This window comes from Erinaceus europaeus, chromosome 4 (assembly GCF_950295315.1).
Source record: "Erinaceus europaeus chromosome 4, mEriEur2.1, whole genome shotgun sequence".
Classification (NCBI taxonomy): domain Eukaryota; kingdom Metazoa; phylum Chordata; class Mammalia; order Eulipotyphla; family Erinaceidae; genus Erinaceus; species Erinaceus europaeus.
The window spans coordinates 130,674,838-130,698,912 of record NC_080165.1 but is presented as its reverse complement, the minus strand read 5'-3'; the positions used below and the strand labels follow the sequence as shown (position 1 = coordinate 130,698,912).

General features: G+C 36.7%; 1 protein-coding gene across 5 annotated transcripts in view; it reads right to left on the bottom strand.

The window, feature by feature from the left end:
* Positions 1-24,075, bottom strand: part of TBC1D32 (TBC1 domain family member 32) — a 216,890-nt gene that overhangs the window by 62,099 nt on the left and 130,716 nt on the right. For all 5 annotated transcript variants that reach the window (XR_009549601.1, XM_060190530.1, XM_016187340.2 and 2 more), the window contains 4 exons: positions 21,807-21,929; positions 20,346-20,454; positions 19,484-19,580; positions 541-666 (listed from right to left, as the gene is read on the bottom strand). Coding sequence is in view for 4 of the 5 variants with exons in the window: in XM_060190530.1 (XP_060046513.1) it covers positions 541-666; positions 19,484-19,580; positions 20,346-20,454; positions 21,807-21,929 (455 nt within the window). In the remaining variant the exon portion in view is untranslated. The remainder of the gene's footprint in view (positions 1-540; positions 667-19,483; positions 19,581-20,345; positions 20,455-21,806; positions 21,930-24,075) is intronic.

The window sequence follows — 24,075 nt, the reverse complement described above, 5'->3', positions numbered from 1 at the left end:
TGGGTGGGGAGAGAATACAGGTCCAAAAAGGATGACAGAGGATCTAGTGGGGGTTGTATTGTTATGTGGAAAATGGGGAAATGTTTTGCATGTACAAACTATTGTATTTACTGTCGAATGTAAAACATTAATTCCCCAATTAAGAAATTAAAAAAAGAAGTATTCATAAAGGGAGTCGGGCGGTAGCGCAGCTGTTTATGCGCACGTTGCATGAAGCACAAGGTCCACGTAAAGATCCTGGTTGGAGCCTCCGGCTCCCCACCTGCAGGGAAGTCGCTTTTCAAGCAGTGAAGCAGGTCTGCAGGTGTCTATCTTTCTCTCTCCCCTCTGTCTTTCCCTCCTCTCTCCATTTCTCTCTGTCCTATCTAACAACTATGACATTAATAACAATAGTAACTACAATAACAATGAAAAACAAGGGCAACAAAAGGGAAAATAGATAAACAAATATTTAAAAAGAAATATTCATAAAATACATCACTCAGTATAAATGTCATAGAAAATCTCCACAGAACAGACCAATGAAACGAGTGCACTTACCACCTCCACTGATTATATCAGGCTTGGTCTTCATCGTTTTGCAGAACTGTCTTCGGCAATTTTCAATCCATTCAATTTGTTTATCAGACATCTTGAAGCGCAGTAAAAGTTTACCAATATCACTGTCTAATAGAAAGATATTATTTTATTAAGAAATAATAGATAAACTAAAAATAAGTTTTAATTTTCAATACTAAGCAGATATCAGGAAATGAATAAAAACAATATAGCTAAAATAGGTATTAAAGTTAAACGTGGAAGCAGTATAAATTCCAGAATACAACTCTCTTTCCAGCCACCAGGTTCCAGATGCTAGCATGATGTCAACCAGACTTCTCTGGACAGACAACCCCACCAATGTGTCCTAGAGCTCCGATTCCCCAGAACCCCACCCCGCTAGAGAAAGCTAGAGGCAGGCTGGGAGTATGGATTGACCCATGTTCAGCGGAGAAGCAATTACAGAAGCCAGACCTTTTTCACCTTCTGCATCCCACAATGACCTTGGGTCCATACTCCCAGAAGGTTAAAGAATAGGAAAGTTATCAGGGGAAGGGATGGGATACAGAGTTCTGGTGGTGGGATCTATGTGGAGTTGTACCCCTCTTATTCTATGGTTTAGTCAGTGTTTCCTTTTTTAAATAAATTAAAATTTAAAAAATTCCAGAATATATACAGACTATATAAGACATTCATATCTCCTCTTGGATGGAACTTAAAGACATCATATTACGTGAGATAAGACAAAAAGAGGAGGACAAATATCAAATGATCTCATTTACAGGTGGAACTTAAGAAATAAAGACATCTGACTGAGCACACATGTGACAGTGCACAAGGATCTGCTTCAGGCCCCCAGCCCCTACCTGTAGGGGGAAAGCTTCATTAGTGATGAAGTAATATCGCAGGTATTTCTCTCCCTTTATCTCACCTCCCCCTCTCAATTTCTATCTGTCCTATAATATATAAAATAAAATAAATAATGCTAGAAAGGGAAAACACAAAAACAGAAACTCGGACTGGGCATGCCGTATTGCACCAAAGGAACAAACTCTAGGGAGAGGCGGGAAGGGAGAGGGATGAAGAGAACCTTAGGCTCCTGAGGGTGTAAAAGGTCCTAAGTTGTGGGTGAAAGGGTTCTACAGAGAAATTTCATAGGAAAATGAGAAGTCACAGCCAGATGTCAACAACAGCACTGTGAACCATTAACCCTCAGTCACGATGATTAAACAAATATATGATATTGAAAGAAAAAAAAAAGAAACAGACTTCTGTAATCACATCTTTCTCATCTATTGATTTTTATCAGATTTATTAATAGCACATAAAATAGATCACTACTTTATTTAAAAGCTCATAAAATGGCTTATTAATTTGTCACCATGATTCTTGAACTTTTTAGACAAGCATGACCAATATTTGGTTTACCAATGCAGACTTTAAAATTTCATTATGTAAACTGATGCTTTTTTGCACACGAATTCGTCACATATATTAAAGTGCAAGTTAAAAAAAAAATCCCTTTTAACCTGAGCATTACACAGTTATGGCTTATGGTGGTGCTGGGGATTCAATCTGAGAATTTAGAATCACGGGCACAAAAACATTTATATAATCATTATGCTATCTGTGACCTCTCTACTCACTCATATTTTTTGAAGAAAAAAAATAATAAATGTAAAAATTAACCATCAAATTAATCATCTATTTCCTCTTAAGAAAAACTGTTTATTCCACAACATTCATTATTTTACCGTGAATATATGTGTGTATATATATATATATATATATATATATATATATATATACCACAGAGTGAGCCTCGGAAAATAGAAGCATTTCATGAGAATAATATTAAAAGTGAAAAATCAAAGTTAGATAGTAATAGCCATGTATTCATGAGAGTTCTTAGAATGAAAATGTATTTATATCTATATAAATACATATAGATATAAATACATAAATGAAAATGTATTTATATATATATATATACATATTTATGTATAAATACTATATAATATACTATATATAAATACTATATACTATATATAACCATGTATTCATGAGAGTTCTTAGAATGAAAATGTATTTATATATATATACATATATATACATAAATAAAATGTATTTGTGTATATATATATACACACAAGTTTACTCATATGTAAACAAGTGTCCTGTAAAGCATTAACCTCCCCCCAATAAAATAAAATAAAATAAAACAGTGATTTCAAAGACTGCAGTCTAACAGCAAGGAAAACAAAAGGAAAAATGAACCAATGAGAATACTTCAAATTGAAAATATTCTTCACAGGAAAGGAACCATAACCAAAAGGAAAAGATACATTTATGATACTACATGTCATATATCAAAAATTAATAGATATATATGTACATATATATACATATATATGTAGAACTTATAAAGTCCAGCAATAGAAAAACAACCCTCTTCATGAAAGAAGATAGTCAGATGGTCAGCACGGATACAGAAATGAAAAATAATTAAAGTCACCTATTATTAGAGAAATGCAAATAAAGTTAGCAATAAACTACTGTCTCATTTCTGAGAGAGTATCATACATTACAAAGGATAGAAAGAAGTTCTGGCAAGGATGTAGAGAAAAGAGGACATTTTTTAACTGTTGGCAGGGCTGTAAATTGGCCCAGTCCTTATGGAAAAAAGTCTAGTGATTCTTCAGAACACTAGAAAAAAAACCTACCATTAAATCTAGCAATTCCTACTGCTAGGCTTGTATCCAGAGAACACACACAGCATATTCAAACGTGTGTACACGTATATGTTCGTGGCAATGTTAACTGAAACAGTCAAAATTTGTAAATAAGCTAAGTGCTCAAGAACAGACATATGGTTAAGGAAATTGTAGCATATGCGATTGAATACCACTTGACTACAAGAAATGAAGAAATCTCTTTTATGGTAATGTACAAGGAACTGAAGAGAATCATGTTAAGTGAAATAAGTCCAAAGGAAAAATATGAATAACAAATAACCTTACTCATAGGCAGTACCTATGAAACAAAGCCAGAGATATTACAGATTAAAGTAATTTTTGCAGCAGTTTAGAAGACTTTGGGGGCAGGGACGGTGAGTGGCTAAGATACGGTAGAAGATCAAATGCTCTATGGCGGACTGGGGAGGACAGTTGACAAGAGAGGTGTGGTTACACTCATCTTGGATGAATGTGGAATTAAACTCATGAGACAGTCATGTAAATCAATATTAACTTAATAAAGTGATAATTAAAAAAAGAGACAGAAAGAAAGAAAAGAAAAATCACTCATTACAGAACTTTAAAACAAGTCCTCATTATCAGAAAATAAAAAAAGGGAAGTCCGTGTGGGGGGTGTGGTTGGTGGCTTACCCAGCAGGGTAAACACACTGCCATATACAACTACCACATGAGGGTACTTTGGGGAATGGAAAAGTCATGAGTAGTAAAGAGGTGAAGCAGTGTCTCTCCTCTGTCGGTCTCTAGCCCTCATCTTCTATCTAAAAAAAAAAAAAAAATGGCTGCCAGGAGTGGTGGAGTGGCAGTCACGGGAAAAAAAGGAGAGATGGGGTGGTATTTAGTAAGTTGATACAGTGTTGAAAGACTTATATGGTCCATGGTCATACCAACCTGACTATGCCTCATCTCAGCTGAAAAGCATGTATGTATATTACACTGTTGGATATGAGAGTAACAATAACTTCTTACTTCTTCCCCATTTCTGGTTTTATGAGAAGTATCCTGTAGTTTAGGGGGGAAAAAAAAGGAGTTTGACAATTTGTTTCGCTTTGTATGTTAACTCTCTTTTCAGTCACCAGGTTCCAGATGTCAACAGGATGCCAGCCAGGCTTCCCTGGACTGAAGACCCCATCAATGAGTACTGGAGCTCAGCTTCCCCAGAGACTCACCCTACTAAGGAAAGAGAGAGGCAGACTGGGAGTATGGATCGACCAGTCAACGCCCATGTTCATCGGGGAAGCAATTACAGAAGCCAGACCTTCCACCTTCTGCAACTCACATCGACCCTGGGTCCACGCTCCCAGAGAGATAGAGAATGGGAAAGCTATTGGGGAGGGGATGGGATATGGAGATTGGGTGGTGGGAATTGTATGGAGTTGTACCCCCCCCATCCTATGATTTTGTTAATGTCTCCTTTCTTAAATAAATAAATAATTTTTTAAAAAAGGGAGTTTGAAACTGTAGAGTCAGTACTGACATGCTCAAATTGTCAGTACCATTTGGATCTGTTGCCACATGCTCTTTCAATATCTCCCCTAAACAAACCTGTTCAGTCATAAACAGTGAAGAGAGGCAAAGGCCCCTTTTCCAGAGGTGTTATGTAAATGTAGGCTAAAATCAAATCTAAGATTTTTTCCATTCCCTCTAGCTAACATTCCTCCTAATTTTAAGCATAATGTGTGAGAAAATTAGAGAAAGATCAAGTGATACTTTAGCAAAGGCTCTTGGACATAGAGAATTAGATAAAAACAAAATGAAATCCTGAGTATGGGATACAGGAACAGAACTCTACATGGGATTACATCACTACATTAGTGATTCTGTGAGTAGAATGAATATAAACAATGAACAGATGTCTGTTTCCCAAACTACCTGCTTATAATCAGGAAAACATTAAGCACTTTTACTTGGTGATCATGATAGAGTAGCTGGGATACATGTGTCCTTTTGCCATAAACAGCTACAGAATTAGATTAAACCTATTATTGAACAACTGCTTTTCAGACAATAGTCAACAGAACATATAAACTGACATACCTCTTTTTTAAGCCCAAATTGGTGACAAAGTTGGGCTTTAAAAAAAAATTATTTATTTATTACTGGATAGAAACAGAGAGAAATTGAGAAGGGAGAGGGAGACAGAGAGGAAGAGAGACAGAGAGACATCTGCAGCCCTGCTTCACCACTCATGAAGCTTTCCAGTTGCAGGTGGGGATCAGGGGCTTGAACCTGGGTCCCTGAGCACTGCAATGTATGTGTTTAACCAGCTGCATCACTGCCTGGCCCCTAAACTGACACATCCCTGTAAAAGAAAACTAAAGAGTTGAACTTCACTGTGGGGAACAAGAAATGAAAGGACCCTAGAAATAACTATGTACAGTGAGTTGGGCAGTAGCGCAGTGGCTTAAGTGCCTGTGGCACAAAGTGCAAGGACTGGCCTAAGGATCCTGGTTTGAGCCCCCAGCTCCCCACCTTTAGGGGAATCGCTTCACAAGCAGTGAAGCAGGTCTGCAGGTGTCTAACTTTCTCTCCTTCTCTCTGTCTTCCCCTCCTCTCTCCATTTCTCTCTGTCCTATCCAACAACGACATCAAAAACAACAACAATAACTATAACAACAACAAGAAACAAGGGCAACAAAAGGGAAAATAAATATTATATATATATGAAATAATTATGTACAGAGAATGGCTATGGTCTAGGTTTTCCGGCCTAGAGCAAGACAGGTGTATGCTGTCAGGGAAAGGAGGGTCAAAGTTCCCATAGGAAGAAGTTTGACCTGTACCTTCTGATGATACCATGTCTCTCTAAGCAAAGGGTCATGATAACTAAGTGAACAATAAATATGTAGGGTTGGTGACATGATGTCTGTACAGTCCTGGGATGGAATGGGAGTCACATACAACATGCCCAATGGCAGTCACATAGAACATGCATTTTGTTTGACCTGTTTATACTTGGCTAGTTTGCTTTGAGCTGAACTAAACAATAATAATAGGAGCCCAAATTTTGGTTTGGGGTTGCCTTCATGGAGTTCCCAGTGGAGAACTTTCCTGGATGCTGCTTTTCAGGGAACTCTTGCTCAGTGTATTATGTGTGTGAGTGTGTGTCTTTTCACTTCAGGTTAATGCTGGGACCTGAAGCCTGACACTCCATATTTGGTCCTGCTTACTATTATAATTTTTTTTCCAGGTTGTTTTTTTTTTTCAATCATCATTCTGGAAATGGAGTGGGGGTGAGGTGATGGTGTTCCTGCTCAGTTCTTACGGAGTTGAGAGATAAAAGTCAAAGTACAAAGAGAATAACTGCCCGGCTAGTGTGAGGGTTTTTCTTCCTGGGCATCTGCTCTCTGGGTTGGAGAGAACTCGACCAGAGCCAACCTGGGCTGCTGCTTACTCAGCAACGCAGAAGAGAGACAAGGAATTCGTGGCAGAGCAGGACGCAAAGTATCTTTATTGATCAGAGACAACGCTTTTATCTATTAGAACCGGAAGCGGCAAGTTGAAAAGGAAATGGCTAGGAAAGGGGGTGGAGAAAAGCAAAGAGCAGGCTAAGGTAGAAAATCCCTTAGCAACTGCTGTGAAGGTTTTAACCGGTGGGATTAATTAATACCTTGCAGGCAGGGTGGGTCTTGAGGTAGAAAGAAGATAGATCAAAGGTGGGGATCTTTCAGGCAAAATGATAATTATGTAAATAGGCCACAGTGTCAGCAATGGAGGATGGAGCAGAGCCTGTGGGGGTGGGGGGCTGGGTTAAGGCCCGACAAATAACAATACTGAAGTTTGTGGATCAGAGTATTAGAGAAGATGTCCAAAACCTCTGCTCAAGTCTTTGCCAAGTTGATCACTAAATAGTCAGCTGTGCAGATGAAGAATGAGACTTCACAAGGCTAGGCAAGGAACAATTAGAAACTGTAAAAGGAGAAATGCTCAGATTATACATAGGATTGCTTGCAATGTATACAGAATGAAGAATCCTCCTTAATTAGAAGGATAGTTCACAGAAGTGCCAGAAGGGTCACACCCTTAGTAACAGAATTAAATTAACGACAAAGTAATGACAATTTAATACCAACAAATTGCACTGGAAAAATCAAACTAATCCACAGTTAACATGACTACATGCCAAAAATGGACACTACCTTTTTTTTTCAAATGGTAATCATTTTATTGAAGTTAGTGGTTTACAGTACAGTACATGGTTATAATTTCTCATTTCCGTATGACAGGTGCCTACAAAACACTCTACCCCACAACATAAGTCCATTTCCACTATCATGTGTCAAGATCCCAGCATCCTTTCCATCCTTCCCTACCTCCCTGTGCTTTGATGCAATAAACCATATCCATAGGCACTGTTCTTTAAATAAAGGCAACAAAATCCACCACTCAATGGGATAAAAAATAGGAAAACTTCCAATGGAGGGGACAGGATATGAAACTCTGGTGGTGGGAATTGTGTGGAATTGTACCCCTCTTATCTCACAGTATTGTTGATCACTATTAAATCACTAATTAAAAAGAAAAACCTACCTGTTCCTTTCAAGTGTTAGGATGTTTTTTCTTGAAACTCCCAGATATAAGAATTTAATATCTTTCCTCCTGTGGATCTGTCTTATGTTTATTTAACTATTAGACCAAAGGGCCATAGAAAAGGGAAAACTATCCTCGTCTACCACTACATAATGAATTGTCATCCATTTGCAAATTACAAATACAGAAAATCTCTAAGTGTCAGCAAGAAGCTGCATCAGTGAATACAGTTAATCCCATCAAGCATATGAAAATGTGTTAATGAAAATCATACAGATTAGTGAAAAGTGCTTTATTAAAATGACGATAGAGTGTCAATAAAAAAATAATAGTATTTATAGTTGAAATGGCTAAGCTTAAACCTCTTTTGAGGCAAACAACTTAACCTAATATCAGCATGTTTTGTGAGAAAAGATAAACTATGGTGACATCATATGAATGTAACTATGATATCCATTGCCTTCAGTGCTCATTCAGTAAAATTGTAATTCCAGAGACCAAAAGGGAAAAAAAAAAAGCTAGTCTTATGCTTTAGCTCCATGTATAATTTAGAAATGTAGTTATTAGTATTTGTTTCTTTATTGACCAAAATACATTGCAATGATTACTTCTTAAAATAGTGGAATAAACAGTAACTAAAAAAATGTTTAAAACAAATTGATCAATAAAAATACCTATCAAGGGAGTCGGGCTGTAGCGCAGCGGGTTAAGCGCAGGTGGCGCAAAGCACAAGGACTGTCATAAGGATCCCGGTTCGAACCCCGGCTCCCCACCTGCAGGGGAGTGGCTTCACAGGCGGTGAAGCAGGTGTGCAGGTGTCTATCTTTCTCTTCTCCTCTCTGTCTTCCCCTCCTCTCTCCATTTCTCTCTGTCCTATCCAACAATGACAACAACAATAATAACTACAACAATAAAACAACAAGGGCAACAAAAGGGAATAAATAAATAAAATAAATATAAAAAAATTAAAAAAAAATACCTATCAAAAAGTCTTTTCCATTCCTCAACATATAGATACATAAACTTGTAAATGATCTGAATTTTACCTGTGTTTTGATGACGTGCCAAATCTACACAAATAATAAGGATTTAAGACAACGATCTTAATTCACAGTCTTAACCCAGGAACATATGACCCTCATAGACTTTTAAGCAGCCCACAGCCTGTTTATCCAAAATATATTTTAAACAGAACTCCTTCAGAGCTAAAAATTTATGAACTGTAAAGAACAAGTTCTACTGGAATTCACTTCAATATTTTATGGCATCCTCCCTCTTTTTCTAATTAAATTTGTACAAATAAAAATAATTTTATGTTGAGGCAAGGAAAAATGTTACACAGATTTATTTATATCTCACACATTATGAACTGTAAAATGATCTGCTTTCTCATATAGAAGCAATGCTATCTAAAATAACTAATTAAAAATATCAGAATAATTTGACTATAAAGATTTGATATGTTCCCTTAAAGTAAATGATTATAAAGCCATGGAATGTACTCTTTCATATAGTATTTGAAAGAGAATGTTTGTCAGGCAAGAAATCAATTTCCTATCAGATAAATAGAAATGTAGTAGAGGAAGCACTAAAGTTAAGATACTAAAGCTATAAGAAATTAAAATTGAAGCAATCACAGAATCAAGACTGAATTTTACGTGTATCCTTTTCAAGTTGTGAAAATAAACTAACAGCACATAACTTTAGGCTCTTCAAAAGCATAAAGTAGCACTTGTAAGTGATAAAATAACTATTACAACGGCATCTACAAATAAAGTATATGGAAGTCAAGCTTAAGGAGCTTTGTAAATGCATTACTACTGAAAAAGATGGGTAGAGTCCCATTGTGCTATGGTGGAGGAAGAGGTGGGGAATCTGGTGTGCTAACACCTGTCAACTCCAGATGTGCACGTGTACACTGGTGGCAACAGTCTTGTAAATAGACATTTCCTGCCCTACAGGAAATGGAAACATCATCAGAAAAACATAAACCAAATACACAAACTTGATGAATTTTAAGGTGTGAAAGTTTTCAATCATCTAAGACAGGACTTGTATCTATTATAGAATATAGAAAGAATACTCAGGGGGCTGGGCAGTGGAGCACCCAGCTAAGCACACATAGAACTAAGCGAAAGGACCTGTGCAAGGATCCTGGCTTGAGTCCCCAGCTCCCCACATGCAGGTGGTGAATCAGGTCTGCAGGTGTCGTTCTCTCTCCCTCTCCCTCCTCTCTCAGTTTCTCCTTGTTCTGTCCAATAAAATGGAGAGAAAAAAAAATAGCCTCAAGGAGCAGTGGATTCATAGTACAAATACCAACCCCCAGCAACAACCCTGGAGGCACAAAAGACAGAGAGAGAGAGAGAGAGAGAGAGGGAGACAGAAATAATACTTAAAGTTAAATAATAAAAAACAAATATGGGAGTCGGGTGGTGGCGCAGCGGGTTAAGCGCACGTGGCGCAAAGCACAAGGACCAGTGTATGGATCCCGGTTTGAGCCCCCAACTCCCCACCTGTAGGGGAGTTGCTTCACAAGCGGTGAAGCAGGTCTGCAGGTATCTATCTTTCTCTCCCCCTCACTATCTTGCCTTCCTCTTTCCATTTCTCTCTGTCCTATCCAATAACAACGGCATCAATAACCACAACAATGTTAAACAACAAAGGCAACAAAAGGGAAAATAAATAAATATATAAAAAAGAAATACAATCTAACTGCAAATTCAAAAATCATTTCACTGAAGTAGTTATATAAATAATAAGAACATGAAATGATGCTGAACATTAATATCTGGGAAAATGCAAATCAAACATAATGCAGAATCACTTCATATCTACAAAACTAGAATAAAAAATCTGATCACAACAAATGTCAAAGACAATGTGGAGATGTCAGAATACTCATACCGTGGGTTGGACAATAAAATGTCATTAGCTGCTTTAGAAAAACACATCTCAAACTAAAGTGAAATAACATCTCAAACTAAAGACATATTTACTACAGAACTCAGCAATGAAACTAATATATACAGTCTAGAGAAATGAAAAGACACGTTCATGAAGAAATTTGCATGTGAATGTTTAATCTGGGAGGGACTGTGTCAGGGCAACATGCATGAATGATTCCACTGCTCAATGGCTGCTGTTTGAAATATTCTTTTTAATTAAATTTTCCCCCTTACCCCACATTAGTTGGAGGGGGTAGAAGTTGAAGGAATCATACAAAGTGAGATAAGCCAGAAGGAGAAGGAGGAATGACGGATAAACTCATCGTGTCATTCATAGGTGGAGGAAAGGCAACTCTCTGGACCTTGCCCTCACCATAAAGTAGCAGTGATGGGAACTGCCCCAATCCATGAAGAGAGCCTGGGTCATCCTATTCTGACACTCACGGAAGACTGGTCCTGAAATGAGTACCGCCTGCAGTGTTCCCGGCTGGGCCATGAACTGCACGAGCTCACACCAACTGGGACTCAGAGGTAACACAAGGTCTTTTGCTAAATATAAATATATACATAGGCTCTGGGTGAGGTAGATAAGGTAAACAGTTAATTTTATTCATAGATTATTTTTTCAAAAATGGGAGCTACTCTCTGCACTAATCCAACTTTCTAGTCCTTTTCTCTGCTCTGACACTATCAGACAATATTTTTGTCCAGCTCCATCTTTTGTCCAACTCTTATCTTAAGCACAAGTAGCAGTATGGTACTGCACTAGCACATTTCTTGCTAAACTTCCTGAATATAGGAAACAGATAATATTCTGATCAAAAAGAACTTTTAGAAAATGAGAAATATTTAATGTATTTATATATATATTTACATGTATGTGAATTATGTATGTGCATAAGGCATATACACACATTAATGTATAAATATGCCAATAGAACATAATAATCTAAGCTTTTGAAGGGATTTCACATTTTTTAAAATATTTATTTATTTCTTTTTGTTGCCCTTGTTGTATTATTGTAGTTATTATCGATGCCGTTGTTGTTAGATAGGACAGAGAGAGATGGAGAGAGGAGGGGAAGACAGAGAGGAGGAGAGAAAGATAGACATCTGCAGACCTGCTTCACTGCTTGTGAAGCAACTCCCCTGCAGGTGGGGAGCCAGGTGCTTGAACCGGGATCCTTACACCGGTCCTTGTGCTTCGCGCCATGTGCGCTTAACCCGCTACGCTACCACCCAACTCCCAAGGATTTCACATTTTTAAGGTGGTGACCTTAAAGAATGTGCACAGGGAAAAAAATAACCAAACCAGATGCTGTCTCGAGATTCTTATTTGCAGATGAAGATAAATAATCTAATAGCTAACACTGATGCCAATGAGCTAACAGGAGGTAATTTAACAGATGACAAGATGCTAACTGTAGCAAGGAGGATAAATCCAGATCTGGGAGACAAATGAGGTGGATGTCATCATGTGCACACAACCAAAGTCATTTTATTTCCACAGCAATGAAACAATACCTTAAAAAAACTTCTGTTCACACGATGACAAAAATAACACCTATCAGATCCAGTGAATCATTGCTTCCAAATCAAAAAAAGCATTTGAGTGAAAAGTACATGAGTTCTTGCTTTTGAAAATAACCTTTTATATCTAAAGGCATTCTTACCTTAGGCATAGTAATTTTTAAAGAGCACAGTTAATGTTTTATTTATTGGATAATATTTAATCAAGAACATAACTTTTATTTTAGACTTCTACCTATTAAAATGTATTCAGCTCCATTTTTTTTTTCAGTGAGTTCACAGAGACAATAGGCATTTTAATTCTCCTAGGTAAATAGAATGCTAGACGTGCTTCAGGTTTTTCCTCTCCCACAATTTGCTATCCTACTATGACAACTGAACCAAGGATATATTAGTGATATGGGAAAGATACATTTTTGATTCCTATTCAATTTAGAATGTGTATGAATCTATTAAAAGATGTTTCTGAGGTACCTCCTAGATTAATCACTGGTACTCTATCATTAGAAAGAAGTATTAGTGCTGTTAAGTAGAGAATGATACTATTATTCAGATGTTGAGCCTTATAGGTTATAGGGAAACTACCAGAAGACTGATTCGAAGAGAAACATGATTCCAACACACGTCTCAACATCATAATCCTGGCAGTCATGTTGAGAACATCAGGTAACAACATTTGGCATGTTACAGCAATACAGGCAAGAGGTGAGTGGTAGGAGATGAGTGATAGTATTTTTATTTGTGAAATGTAGAGTTCAGAGTTTTTGATAATATACTAGGTAATGGGGTATGAAGACAGAATGGTGACAAAGAATGCCTTCAGGTTTCCTGCCTAAAATTTTAGAAGCACAAAGTTGTCATTTTTGAAATAAGACAGAAAACTAAAGGAGTCAGTTTTCAGAGAATATCAGAAGTTTGTCTTGGACTAGGTAAGTCTGACATGCTTATTAACCTTCCTAGCAGAAGTGTCAAGTAGACAGATATAAGCTCAAGAGTTCAGGATAGAAATATGGTTTAAAGATATAAGCAGAAAAATCATAACTATATAGGATAGTACTTTAGTTCTGAAACTAGATAGAAATCCTTCCAAGAGTGATCACAGGTAGTAAAGGGGAAAAAAAAAAAGACAAACTGAAACATGAGCCCTGAGGCACTCCAAAGTTTTGACATCTGAGGGGTGAATGATCCAAGAAAGAGGACAAAGAGGAATTGGCCAGAAATTAAAGAAGGATATTAGTGAATGTATTTTTCTGGAAATCAAATTAAGGTAGTGTTTTTTTCAAAAGTTGTGCTAAAATATATATAAACATAGACAGAGGGGGCAGGTGGTGGTGCACCTGGTTAAGTGTACACACTACAGTGCACAAGGACATAGGTTCAAGTCCCTGGTCCCCACCTGCAGGGGGAAAGCTTCATGAGTGGTGAAGCAGGGCTGCAAGTATCTCTCTCTCTCTCTCTCTCTCTCCTCCCCTCCTCTCAATTTCTCTCTGTCTCTATTCAAAAATAAATAAATATTTTAAAAAATACATAGACAATTACAGAAATAACAGTCAACCCATACCTGTGACCTTAGGAGAACTACTGTAGCCTCCAATGGAAGGAATGGGAATACAGAACTCTGGTGGTGGAAACAGTACGAAATTATACCTGTGTTATCTATAATTTTGTAAATCAATATTGAATCACTGATTTTTTTTTAAAGTAGTGCTAAGTGGTAAGTTTAGTGCTATGACTAGTAGAATAAGTACTGAAACCTGACAACTAAATTCAATCATGAAAGGATACTAAGAGCAAAATCGTGACTGGTTTTGAAGTGGGCACAACAGAGAATGAAAGCATTGGAACAACAAGATTAGGCAACTTCAGTTTTGCAGTAAAAGGACAGAAATGGGGTTGTAGTGAGGAAGAAAGGTGGGCCCAAAGGACAGATCTTAAATATGAAAGAGATAATATGGTGGTTGACTAACACATGATTTGAAGGTAGGTGAAAGACTTCATGTAAAATAAACATTACCTCAACTGAAAAGAAGGAAAGAAAAGGTACAGTGAGGAAAGTAATCAACAAGAATGAAGAAAGAAGTGGAATTCCCCAGAGCCCCACACTACTAGGGAAAGAGAGAGGCAGGCTGGGAGTATGGATCGACCTGTCAACATCCATATTCAGTGGGGAAGCAATTACAGAAGCCAGACCTTCTACCTTCTGCATCCCACAATGACCTTGGGTCCATGCTCCCAGAGGGTTAGGGAATGGGAAGGCTATCAGGGGAGGGGATGGGATATGAAATTTTGGTGGTGGGAATTGTGTGGAGTTGTACCCGTCTTATCCTATGGTTTTGTCAATGTTTCCTTTTTATAAATAAAAATAATAATAAATATAAATAAAATAAATTAAAAAACTGAAAGTAAGTTAGGGAACAAAGAGAATGGTTGGTTCTGGGTATACAGAAAGACATGAATTGGGATTAGGTGGTGGCACACCTGACTGAGTCATGTTACAACATGCAAGGACAAGGTTCAAGCCCCCACTTCCTACACGCTGTGGGAAAGCTTCAAGAGTGGTGAAGCAGGGATGCAGGTGTCTCTCTAAAATTTCTCTCCTCTATATCCCCCTTCCTCTAAATTTTTTGCTGTCTCTATCCAATAAATAAATAAAATAATATATATTTAAAAAAACAGTAATACATGAGTCACTAAAGAATAAATGCAAAATGGTATTTCTCAAGAATTTCTTCTTAAAAGGCTTAATATCATTCCCACATTGCTGAAATTAGCAGTTACACAAGAGGAAAAAGCAAAAAACATATAGTACATTATAAAGACAACTATGAAAATTATTCACAATATATTTCCCAAAATTCTGGGTAGACTCAAGACAGGTATCATTTTTGCTTGTACAAAGTCATGAAATATAAAATGTATATCTCAAACACTGGCTAAAAATAACAACAACAATTGGTGGCTTCTGTTAATTAATTAAGAGCAACAAATGTAAAGAAAGATAGTGTGAAGCCTCACAGAAAAATTTCTTATTTTTAAAAAAATACTAAATAGAACATAACCTATGTGAAACTAATCTTGTGTTCTTTTTCTAATTTCCCCTCCCCCTCCTTATTTATTTATTTTTTAATACTTTGTTTATTTTATTCAAATAAAAGAAAAGACACACAGAGAGAGAGAGAGACCAGAGCACTGCTTAGATCTGGTTTATGGTTGCACACAAGATTGAACCTTGGACCTTGAAGCCTCAGGCATGAGAATCACTTGCATAACCATTATGCTGTCTCCCCTGCCCCCCTATTTATTTGTTAAGATGGTTTGTTCATTTATATATTATAAGAAAGATATACAGAAAGAAAAATAGGGGGAGAGGGAGAGAGAGAGCAGAGCAACCCTCAGCTCTTGTTTAGGGTGCCACTGGAGACAGGTGTGGAACCTCTGGGGCCTTGGGCATGTACATCTTGTGTTTTACCATGTTATCTCCTTGACCCTCATATTTGAGAGTATTTGAAGTGAGATGGAGTGAGATGGTGATGCTGTCAGAATGAACTTCCCTGGGATGACAAGACAATTGACCTGGATACTGTGCCTGTTTGGCTATGTACACCATTCAGGACTGAGTCCGCCCCCACCATTCTGGAGAAAGCTTAGGTCCTGTGGCATCTTTCCCTTTCTCTCTGCATCTCTGTCTCCAACTACGTATAAAAGTCAACTCAGAGTTACACAGGCTCCTGTGCTAAATAGGAATATATATGGGCCATAGCTCAGATTTCTGGGGTAAGCAGTCAGTGGTATTTATACGCTTTCCTCATGTTTGGTGGCTACTCTTTGCCCTAGTCCAGCCTTCTAGTTCTATTCTAAACTGTCACCATCTTCCTAGACTATATTTTTAGTCCATCTTCATGTTAGCTATCATGCTCAGGCAAAAATTACTAAATTACTAAAGTCATAGGCCCCTTGGAGCATACATAAAATAGACTTCCTAAGCTTCTTCTCACATGAAGACCCCTAATTTAATCTGCTCTATTCCTTCCTTTGGGTTTCTGTTTAGTAAACAATTTGTCCTGCTTTATATCTTACCACCTTTCAGCCTCCAAGTTGTAGGTGCTACTATGATACCATCCTGACTTCCCTGGGCAGATGACCTCACCAATGTGTTGTGAAGTCTCTCCTTTCCAGAGCCCTACCCTACTCGGGAAAGACAGAAATAGGCTAGGGGTATGGGCCAACCTGCCAACATTCATGTCCAGCAGAGAAGCAATTATCGAAGCCAGAACTTTACACCTTCTGCACCCCATAAAGAATTTTGGTCCATACTCCTAGAGGGATAAAGAATATGGAAACTTCCAGTGGAGGGGATGGGGTACTCTGGTGGTGGGAATTGTACCCCCTTATCTTACAATCTTCTTAATCATTAGTAAATCACCAGTAAAAATAAATAAATAAATTAAAAGTCAACCCAGAATAGTGAAAAAGAATTAACTTTCCAAATTAAAAGTTTGATAATCTATCTCAGTGTTCTCTGGTCATAACATTGTGAGCTTTCATTATACTGAGGGTAAAATCTAAACATCTGAATTTGAGCTCTATTGGCCTTATTGTGGCTGAACTTGGCTCACCTACCTAGGCTCATCTTTTGCCTTCAAGTACCTATTTGCAAACATTTGAAACTGTTCATAATTCTTTGGGTCTAATTTTCTTCTCTAGTCTCTCTGCTATTTTCACTTCCAAAACTGAGCACTACCATTAAGAAAATACACATATATTTTATGACTTGCTTTAAACATTATTTTTTTCAGAAGGATGTTTTTCTTATGCACTATTGAGCAAGGCATATATTTATCTCTTTTTTTATAAAGATTTATTTTATTTATTTATTTATTTATGAGAAAGATAGAAGGAGAAAAGAAAGAACCAGACATCACTCTGGTACATGTGCTGGTGGGGATTGAACTCAGGACCTCATGCTTGAGAGTCTAGTGCCTTAGCCACTGTGCTCCCTCCCGGACCACATATTTATCTCTTTAATGCCTCAGGCTGACTTTAAAAAAGTTATTAGTGATTTAATATTGATTTACAAAATTATAAGATAATAGGGGTCTAATTCCACACCATTGCCACCACCAGAGTTCTGTATCCCCATTCCCTCCAATGAAAACTAAAGTAATTCTCCCAAGGTTGCAGATGTGGATTGACTATTATATCTACAAATATGTCTACATTTATTATTTGCCCTTTTTTAATTTCTTATTTTACAAAATTACATGTCAACAGGGGTTTAAATCTACACCATTCCCACCAACAGAGTTCTGAATCTTCAGTCTCCCCACTGCAATCCACCACAGTTCCCCTAAGGTTGTAGACATGAGCCAACCATCATCTCTACAACTATCTGTCTACATTCATTCATAGTTGCCCCCTTTTTCCCTGATCCAATCCTCTCTTCCCCTCCAAGTCTCTCATGACAACATAACTACCTCCATATATCCCTCTTCTTTTCCTTCTCTCTCTCTGGGTACTAATGGAGTTGGAGTTCAGAGTCCTCTTATCTTCATCCTATCGTTTCCCCCCTGCTGGGAATATGTATCAAGATTGTTTTTGGGGTGCAGAAGGTAAGAGTTCTTGCTTCTGTAATTGCTTCTCTGCTGAACATGTTTGCCTTTTTTTCCCTATGGCCCTGACTTCTCTTCCTTTCTAAGTCACACCTACACCTACTGCTACTTCCAAATATCCTTCCTAATTTCCTTTTCTCTCTCCAGGTCCAGATGAAATTGGGAGTTCAGAGCCCTTTGGTCATCTTCCCCTATTATTTCTCCCCCTCTTAGGAATATAGACCAAAATTCTTTTTTTTAATCTTTATTTATTTTCCCTTTTGTTGCCCTTGTTGTCTTTTTATTGTTGTTGTAGTTATTATTGTTGCTGTTATTGATGTCGTCGTTGTTAGATAGGACAGAGAGAAATGGAGAGAGGAGGGGAAGACAGAGAGGGGAGAGAAAGATAGACACTGCTTCACTGCCTGTAAAGGGTCTCCCCTGCAGGTGGGGAGCCGGGGGCTCAAACTGGGATCCTTAGTCCGTCCTTGCACTTTGCGCCACGTGCGCTTAACCCGCTGCACTACCGCCCAACTCACGGACCAAAATTCTTTTGGGGGTGTAGAGGCGGAAGTTCTGGCTTCTGTAATTGATTCTCCACTGAACATGGGAGTCTGCAGGTCGATCCATCCCCTAGTTAGACTGACTTTTTCTCATTCAACTAAGAGACAGAAACAGAGAAGGACACACAGGAAGAGGGAGAGACACCACAGAACTGGAGCTCTTTCCAATATGCAGCAGCTTGGATGTGGGGTGCCAAGGTATTGACTGCTCCCAATCTGGTAAATTCTCTCTCCAGCCTTATTCTATGAGTACCATTTACATAGTCTTATTTCAAGTTTTGAACACACTGGGATTAGGCAAGGCACACAGAAAGTAAAATTATTGTATCAAATAAAGTTCTGTATAGCCAAAATTAATTGTACAAAGTAATTTGTATAAAGTTGTATGCATTCATTAATTCATGAATAGGAAGATAGCAGCACAATGGTTATGCAAAATAACTTTCAAGCTTGAGGCTCTCAAGTCCCAGATTCAACCCCTGGACCCATTAACAGTACTCTAGTGAAAAAAAAAAATAATAATTCCTTTTTTTTTTTTTGCCTCCAGGATTATCAATGGGGCTCAATGCTGGCACTATGAATCCTCTGCTCCTGGTGGGTATTTTTTTTTTTTCATTTTATTGGATACGACAGAGGAAAATTGAGAGAGAAGGGGAAACAGAGAGAGAGAGAGAGAGAGACACCTAAAAACCTGCTTTACTGCTTGGGAAGTGTCCCCCTTGAAGATGGGGAGCGGGGGGGTTCAAACCCAGATCCTTGTATAGGTACTTGTGCTTAGTACTATGTGCACTTAAATGGGTACACCACTGCCCGGCCCCCAATACCTCCTTCTTTAAAATAAAAAAAAAAAAATTCTGGTAAGAACTCTTCAGAATCATACAAATATTTAGTAAGAAATTACAAAAGAAACTGGCTTACACATCCATGCAGACAGGTTCAATGAAAACTATAATTAAACTCCCATTACAATATTCAATCATTTTTTTCACATAATAACAATAAAAACAGTAATTAATCTTAGATGAAAAGTATCTTACCTTTTATATCAGCATGAGCATGTTTTGTAACTTCTGACAGATAGCAATTTGGTAAAGGATATGATGAAAACATTGGCCAAGGATATGGGTTATTACCCTAAGAAAAGCAAGACACAAGATTTTATAAAAGTTTATAATAATACTGAATTTTAAGTTTTTATGAAGATAATTAATATAAATCCATTTTTGTTTTATAAATTCTAGAATTGCATCTAGGTAGCCCCAAACAACTTGATATTATGATTTAGTATTCTACTGCATGGTAAACAAAACAAAATGTATAAAAAACAACATAAGCACTGAAGATAAAATATATGGCAAAATGTTCTAGCAAAGTACTAATTATGATGACTATGGTGTTTTTTTCATGAAAGAATAATTGTAGACTTCAGAAGAAGTATTTTAAAACTTGTTCTCATGCTGACAAATATTTCTACTTCATATTTCTCAGAGAGACAAAGTAAAGTACTTAATAACAACATAAAATCAAATCAACTTCAAGAGAAAGTTATACTCTTGAGTACTGATGGAAGAAAAAGTACTGCCAAGTAAATATAAAAATAATATTGTCATGCAATGAAAAAGAGTAACATTGAAAGTTAAAAAAAATTAAGACACAAAGGAAAATGAATACTTTGTATTAAAACAAAACCTAACTTCACAGACATGCATTATGAATCCTTGCCATGAGAAATATGATTTTATCTGAAAATGTTTACTTGCATCATGTTTTGCTATGGTGACTTTTTTTTTCTAGTAACAAATGTTGAACTCTTGTGATTCTGCATTTAATAGTTTGGCATTAATTGACTAAGTTGGTTCAAAATATGTAAGAAAAGCTATCCCTCTTTGTCTCACTCACCTTCTCCAGTGTCCTTGGAGGCAAAATTCGTTCCATTGGTCCACCAACAATATTTGTTCTAACAAGAACATGATTTCTCTCAACTGATAGGGCATCAATTATAAAATCCCTGTAGAATAAATATATAACATTTGGTAACTTTGCTAGAAGGCTAATAATTATCTCATTCATTATATATAATATAGAGATATTATATATAATAATATATACTATAAGTAGATTAATTAAATTAAATCTTGAAAAGATACTGCATTTAAAGAAATGGCACTAAGATATCACACAAATTTAAGTCGTATTTTTAAGCAAGTTTCTCTTAAATTCTAGACCAGTGCTTTAAACTTAAGTGTAAACATTGCTTCTGGACAATTCCCTACTTCCTGCAGGTATCAATTTCTATATTAAGCCTTCATTATACCAGCTGTAGTATAGTCACTTATAATTGTCCAAGACCAAGCAAAGATAAAGGCTTGCTATCTAAAAGTTGCTGATACAGGGTGGGAAGATGGCATATTGGTTCAAAGTCTCAGGTTCAATCCTTCACACAACCATAAAACAGAACTGAGCAGTGCTCCTCTCTCTCTGTGTGTGTGTGTGTGTGTGTGTTTGTGTGTGTTTATCTATTTTGCTACATATCTTTTTTTCTCATTAAAGTAAAACAAAATACATTTAATTTTTTGTTTTATTTATTTATTTTTGTATAGAGACAGAGAAATTGAGAGGAGAAGATAGAGAAGGAGAAAGACAGAGAGAGACACCCGCAGTCCTGCCTCACCGCTCGTGAAGCTTTCCCCCTGCAGGTGGGGACCAGGGGCTTGAACCTGGATCCTTTCACACTGTAATGTGTGCGCTTAACCAAGTGCGCCACCGCCTGGCCCTCACATTTAAAAAATTTTAATTAATTTAAAATAATAAGTAAGGTTGCAGATAGAACAGCAATACCAGGTATGTAATATATACTCATTAACAGTCTGATAAACAGAACTGATAATAAGTTTGATATAGTATTAGAAAAAAGAAGTCAGGATGCTACTACAAATTCATTTTATAATAATCATAATTTATGATCTTGACCTAACACTACTAAAAGAATAAAGAGTGTTTCCACAACAGAAAAGAGTCAAATATTTTGTTCAGAGAGTCATTTTACACATGTAGCCTGAATATAAAGGTAATGCAACCTCATAATAAAATTAATATTTTTATGTCAAAACAATAAAATTAGGGCTTAATTAAGATATAAGACAAAATAGAAAAGTCAGAACATTGTACTTTGTAAGTACAAAGAATACCTATCATAAGCATTCTGTGACATTTATGTTTTCAACTTCTTTTTAGTCTACCACTATTTGGACATACTGAATTTAGATAAACATTAAATAACAATAAAATTATTGTGTTAAGAGAGCATCTTCAAATAATTATTTAATTATTTCATATTAACAGGCTTTCTGCTTGTTTTACCTTTGATTTTCAGAGGCCTCCAAGGTATTTTCTTCTTGTGCGTGTAGTAACATTTCAGATACTTGATACTGAGCTTCTAATAGGAGAAGAGTATCTAGGTTACAGCATAACACACTTAACAACCTGTGTAAAGGAAAACATTATCAAATACAGCCTGGAGGCTTAGAGTTTTCTGTGTCTCAAAGTCATATAATACCTACATGTGATAATAAAAAGTTTGGAAGGGAGACCATGTATTTAAGACACAATTTTAATTATTTCTATAAATATTTGTTTATTATATAAGAGAATTGTAGAAAAGGTCCAGGGGTGCAGGCCAATACATGTAACACCAGGGACAGTTTTGGGGTGCCAAGTATACAAGTTCTGAGCCCCAACCCACTAGGGAAAGAGAGAGACAGTCTGGGAGTATGGATCGACCTGCCAACGCCCATGTTCAGCGGGGAAGCAGTTACAGAAGCCAGACCTTCCACCTTCTGCACCCCATAGTGACCCTAGTCCATACTCCCAGAGGGATAAAGAATAGGAAAGCTATCAGGGGAGGGCATGAGATGCGGAGTTCAGATGGTGGGAATTATGTGGAGCTGTACCCCTCTTATCCTATGGTTTTGTCAATGTTTCCTTTTTATTAAAAAAATTGTATTAATTAAAAAACAAAACAAAGAAGCAGCAAAACAATCTGCAAAGGTAAGCAAAAACTGACAAGAATCAGAAGAATAAAATTGTCATATAAAATAAAAAAACAGCAAGGAACAGTAACAAATTAGATCAGATAGTACAAAAAAAGTAAATGATATAAAGAATGAATTTCAAAAATGTAGAACTAATATAAATAAAGAATTTTAAGTTACTGATTTCCTAAAGAGAAAATGGAAGAACTCAACAGGATTCAACCTGAATGACATTAGTTAAGAAAAAAAAAATTCCGGGGCCAGGCAGTGGCACACCTGGTTAAGCACTCACATTACAGTGCTCAAGGACCCAGGTTCAAGCCCCTCGTTCCCAGCTGCAGGGTGAAAGCTTCACACGTGGTAAAGCAAGACTGTAGGTGTCTCTCTGTCTTTTCCCGCTCTGTCTCCCCCTCCCTTTCAATTTCCCTCTATCTCTAATAAATCAATTTAATTTAATTTTTAAAAATTCCAAGTCAAAAAACAAAGTCATGAATCTAAATATACAAAGTGAACAAAATACACCAAGGTGATCAAAACCAAAAAGGTCAATATCAAAGCAGAGGTGATTCATACTACATCGGAAGACAGATCTTGAGAGTGTCCAGGGGAAAACAAATCACTGCAAGAGTGAAGTGAAGGGAGCATGAGGAAATAAAATTATTCTCAGACATATCCACATTGACATTTTCTCTCTCTCGCTCTTCCACTCCATCCTATATATGCAGACATAATTATAACATACAAAATTAAATTTAGACATATGTTCAAATAGAGAGGAAATTTAAGTTCTGTTAAGAGACAATATCTTGGTAGACTAAATATACAGAGAAAAAGAAAAAACTGTCAATAATGACAAGATGCCTTGCTTGGAAAATGAGTTAGATCACATAGTCATTAACTAGAAAGCTACAATTTATGAGAGTTTATGAGAGATAAATATCCTGATCTTTCTACTTTATTTTGGCTATTAAATCAGTGAATAGACAACAAAAAGAAATCACAGTGTCCCTTAGTTTATGATTTGGGAGAAAGTCTATAGGATCTAAACAGACAATGAGATGATCCAAGGCTAAGTGGAGCAGTTCGAAAGGCAATATTGGATTGTCAGAAGAGTCATGATGTATTTTTTCTGGTTTTCTATGCAAAAATGGGTCATGACTTTTTCAACAATCCAGTAGATGCATGACTAAATTCTCCTTATTAGGAAATGAGTAAATAAAAATTTAACATAAATGATGTAAGGCTTTAAAATCTTACAATTACTAAGGATAGTGCAAAGCTCAGCCAATTGGATGTAGTAGTAAATTAAAATAATAGCATTCCATGACCAAGTACAGTTCATTCCAGGAATAAAAGTATAGTTCAATATTAAAATGTCTCCTGATGTAATTCATGACATCAGTATGTAATAGAAAAAGCCATATAATCATCTAACCAGATGCTTAAAAGCTAGTTGATTTAAAACTCAACATCCACTCTCTATACCCTGTCCTCCAAAATATTCTATGTAAATTAAAGAAAGGTTACTTCTTTAACTCAATTTAAAACACAAATTTATCTCAATGTAAAGCTAAAAGCATAAACAGGAAAAGCCTTCC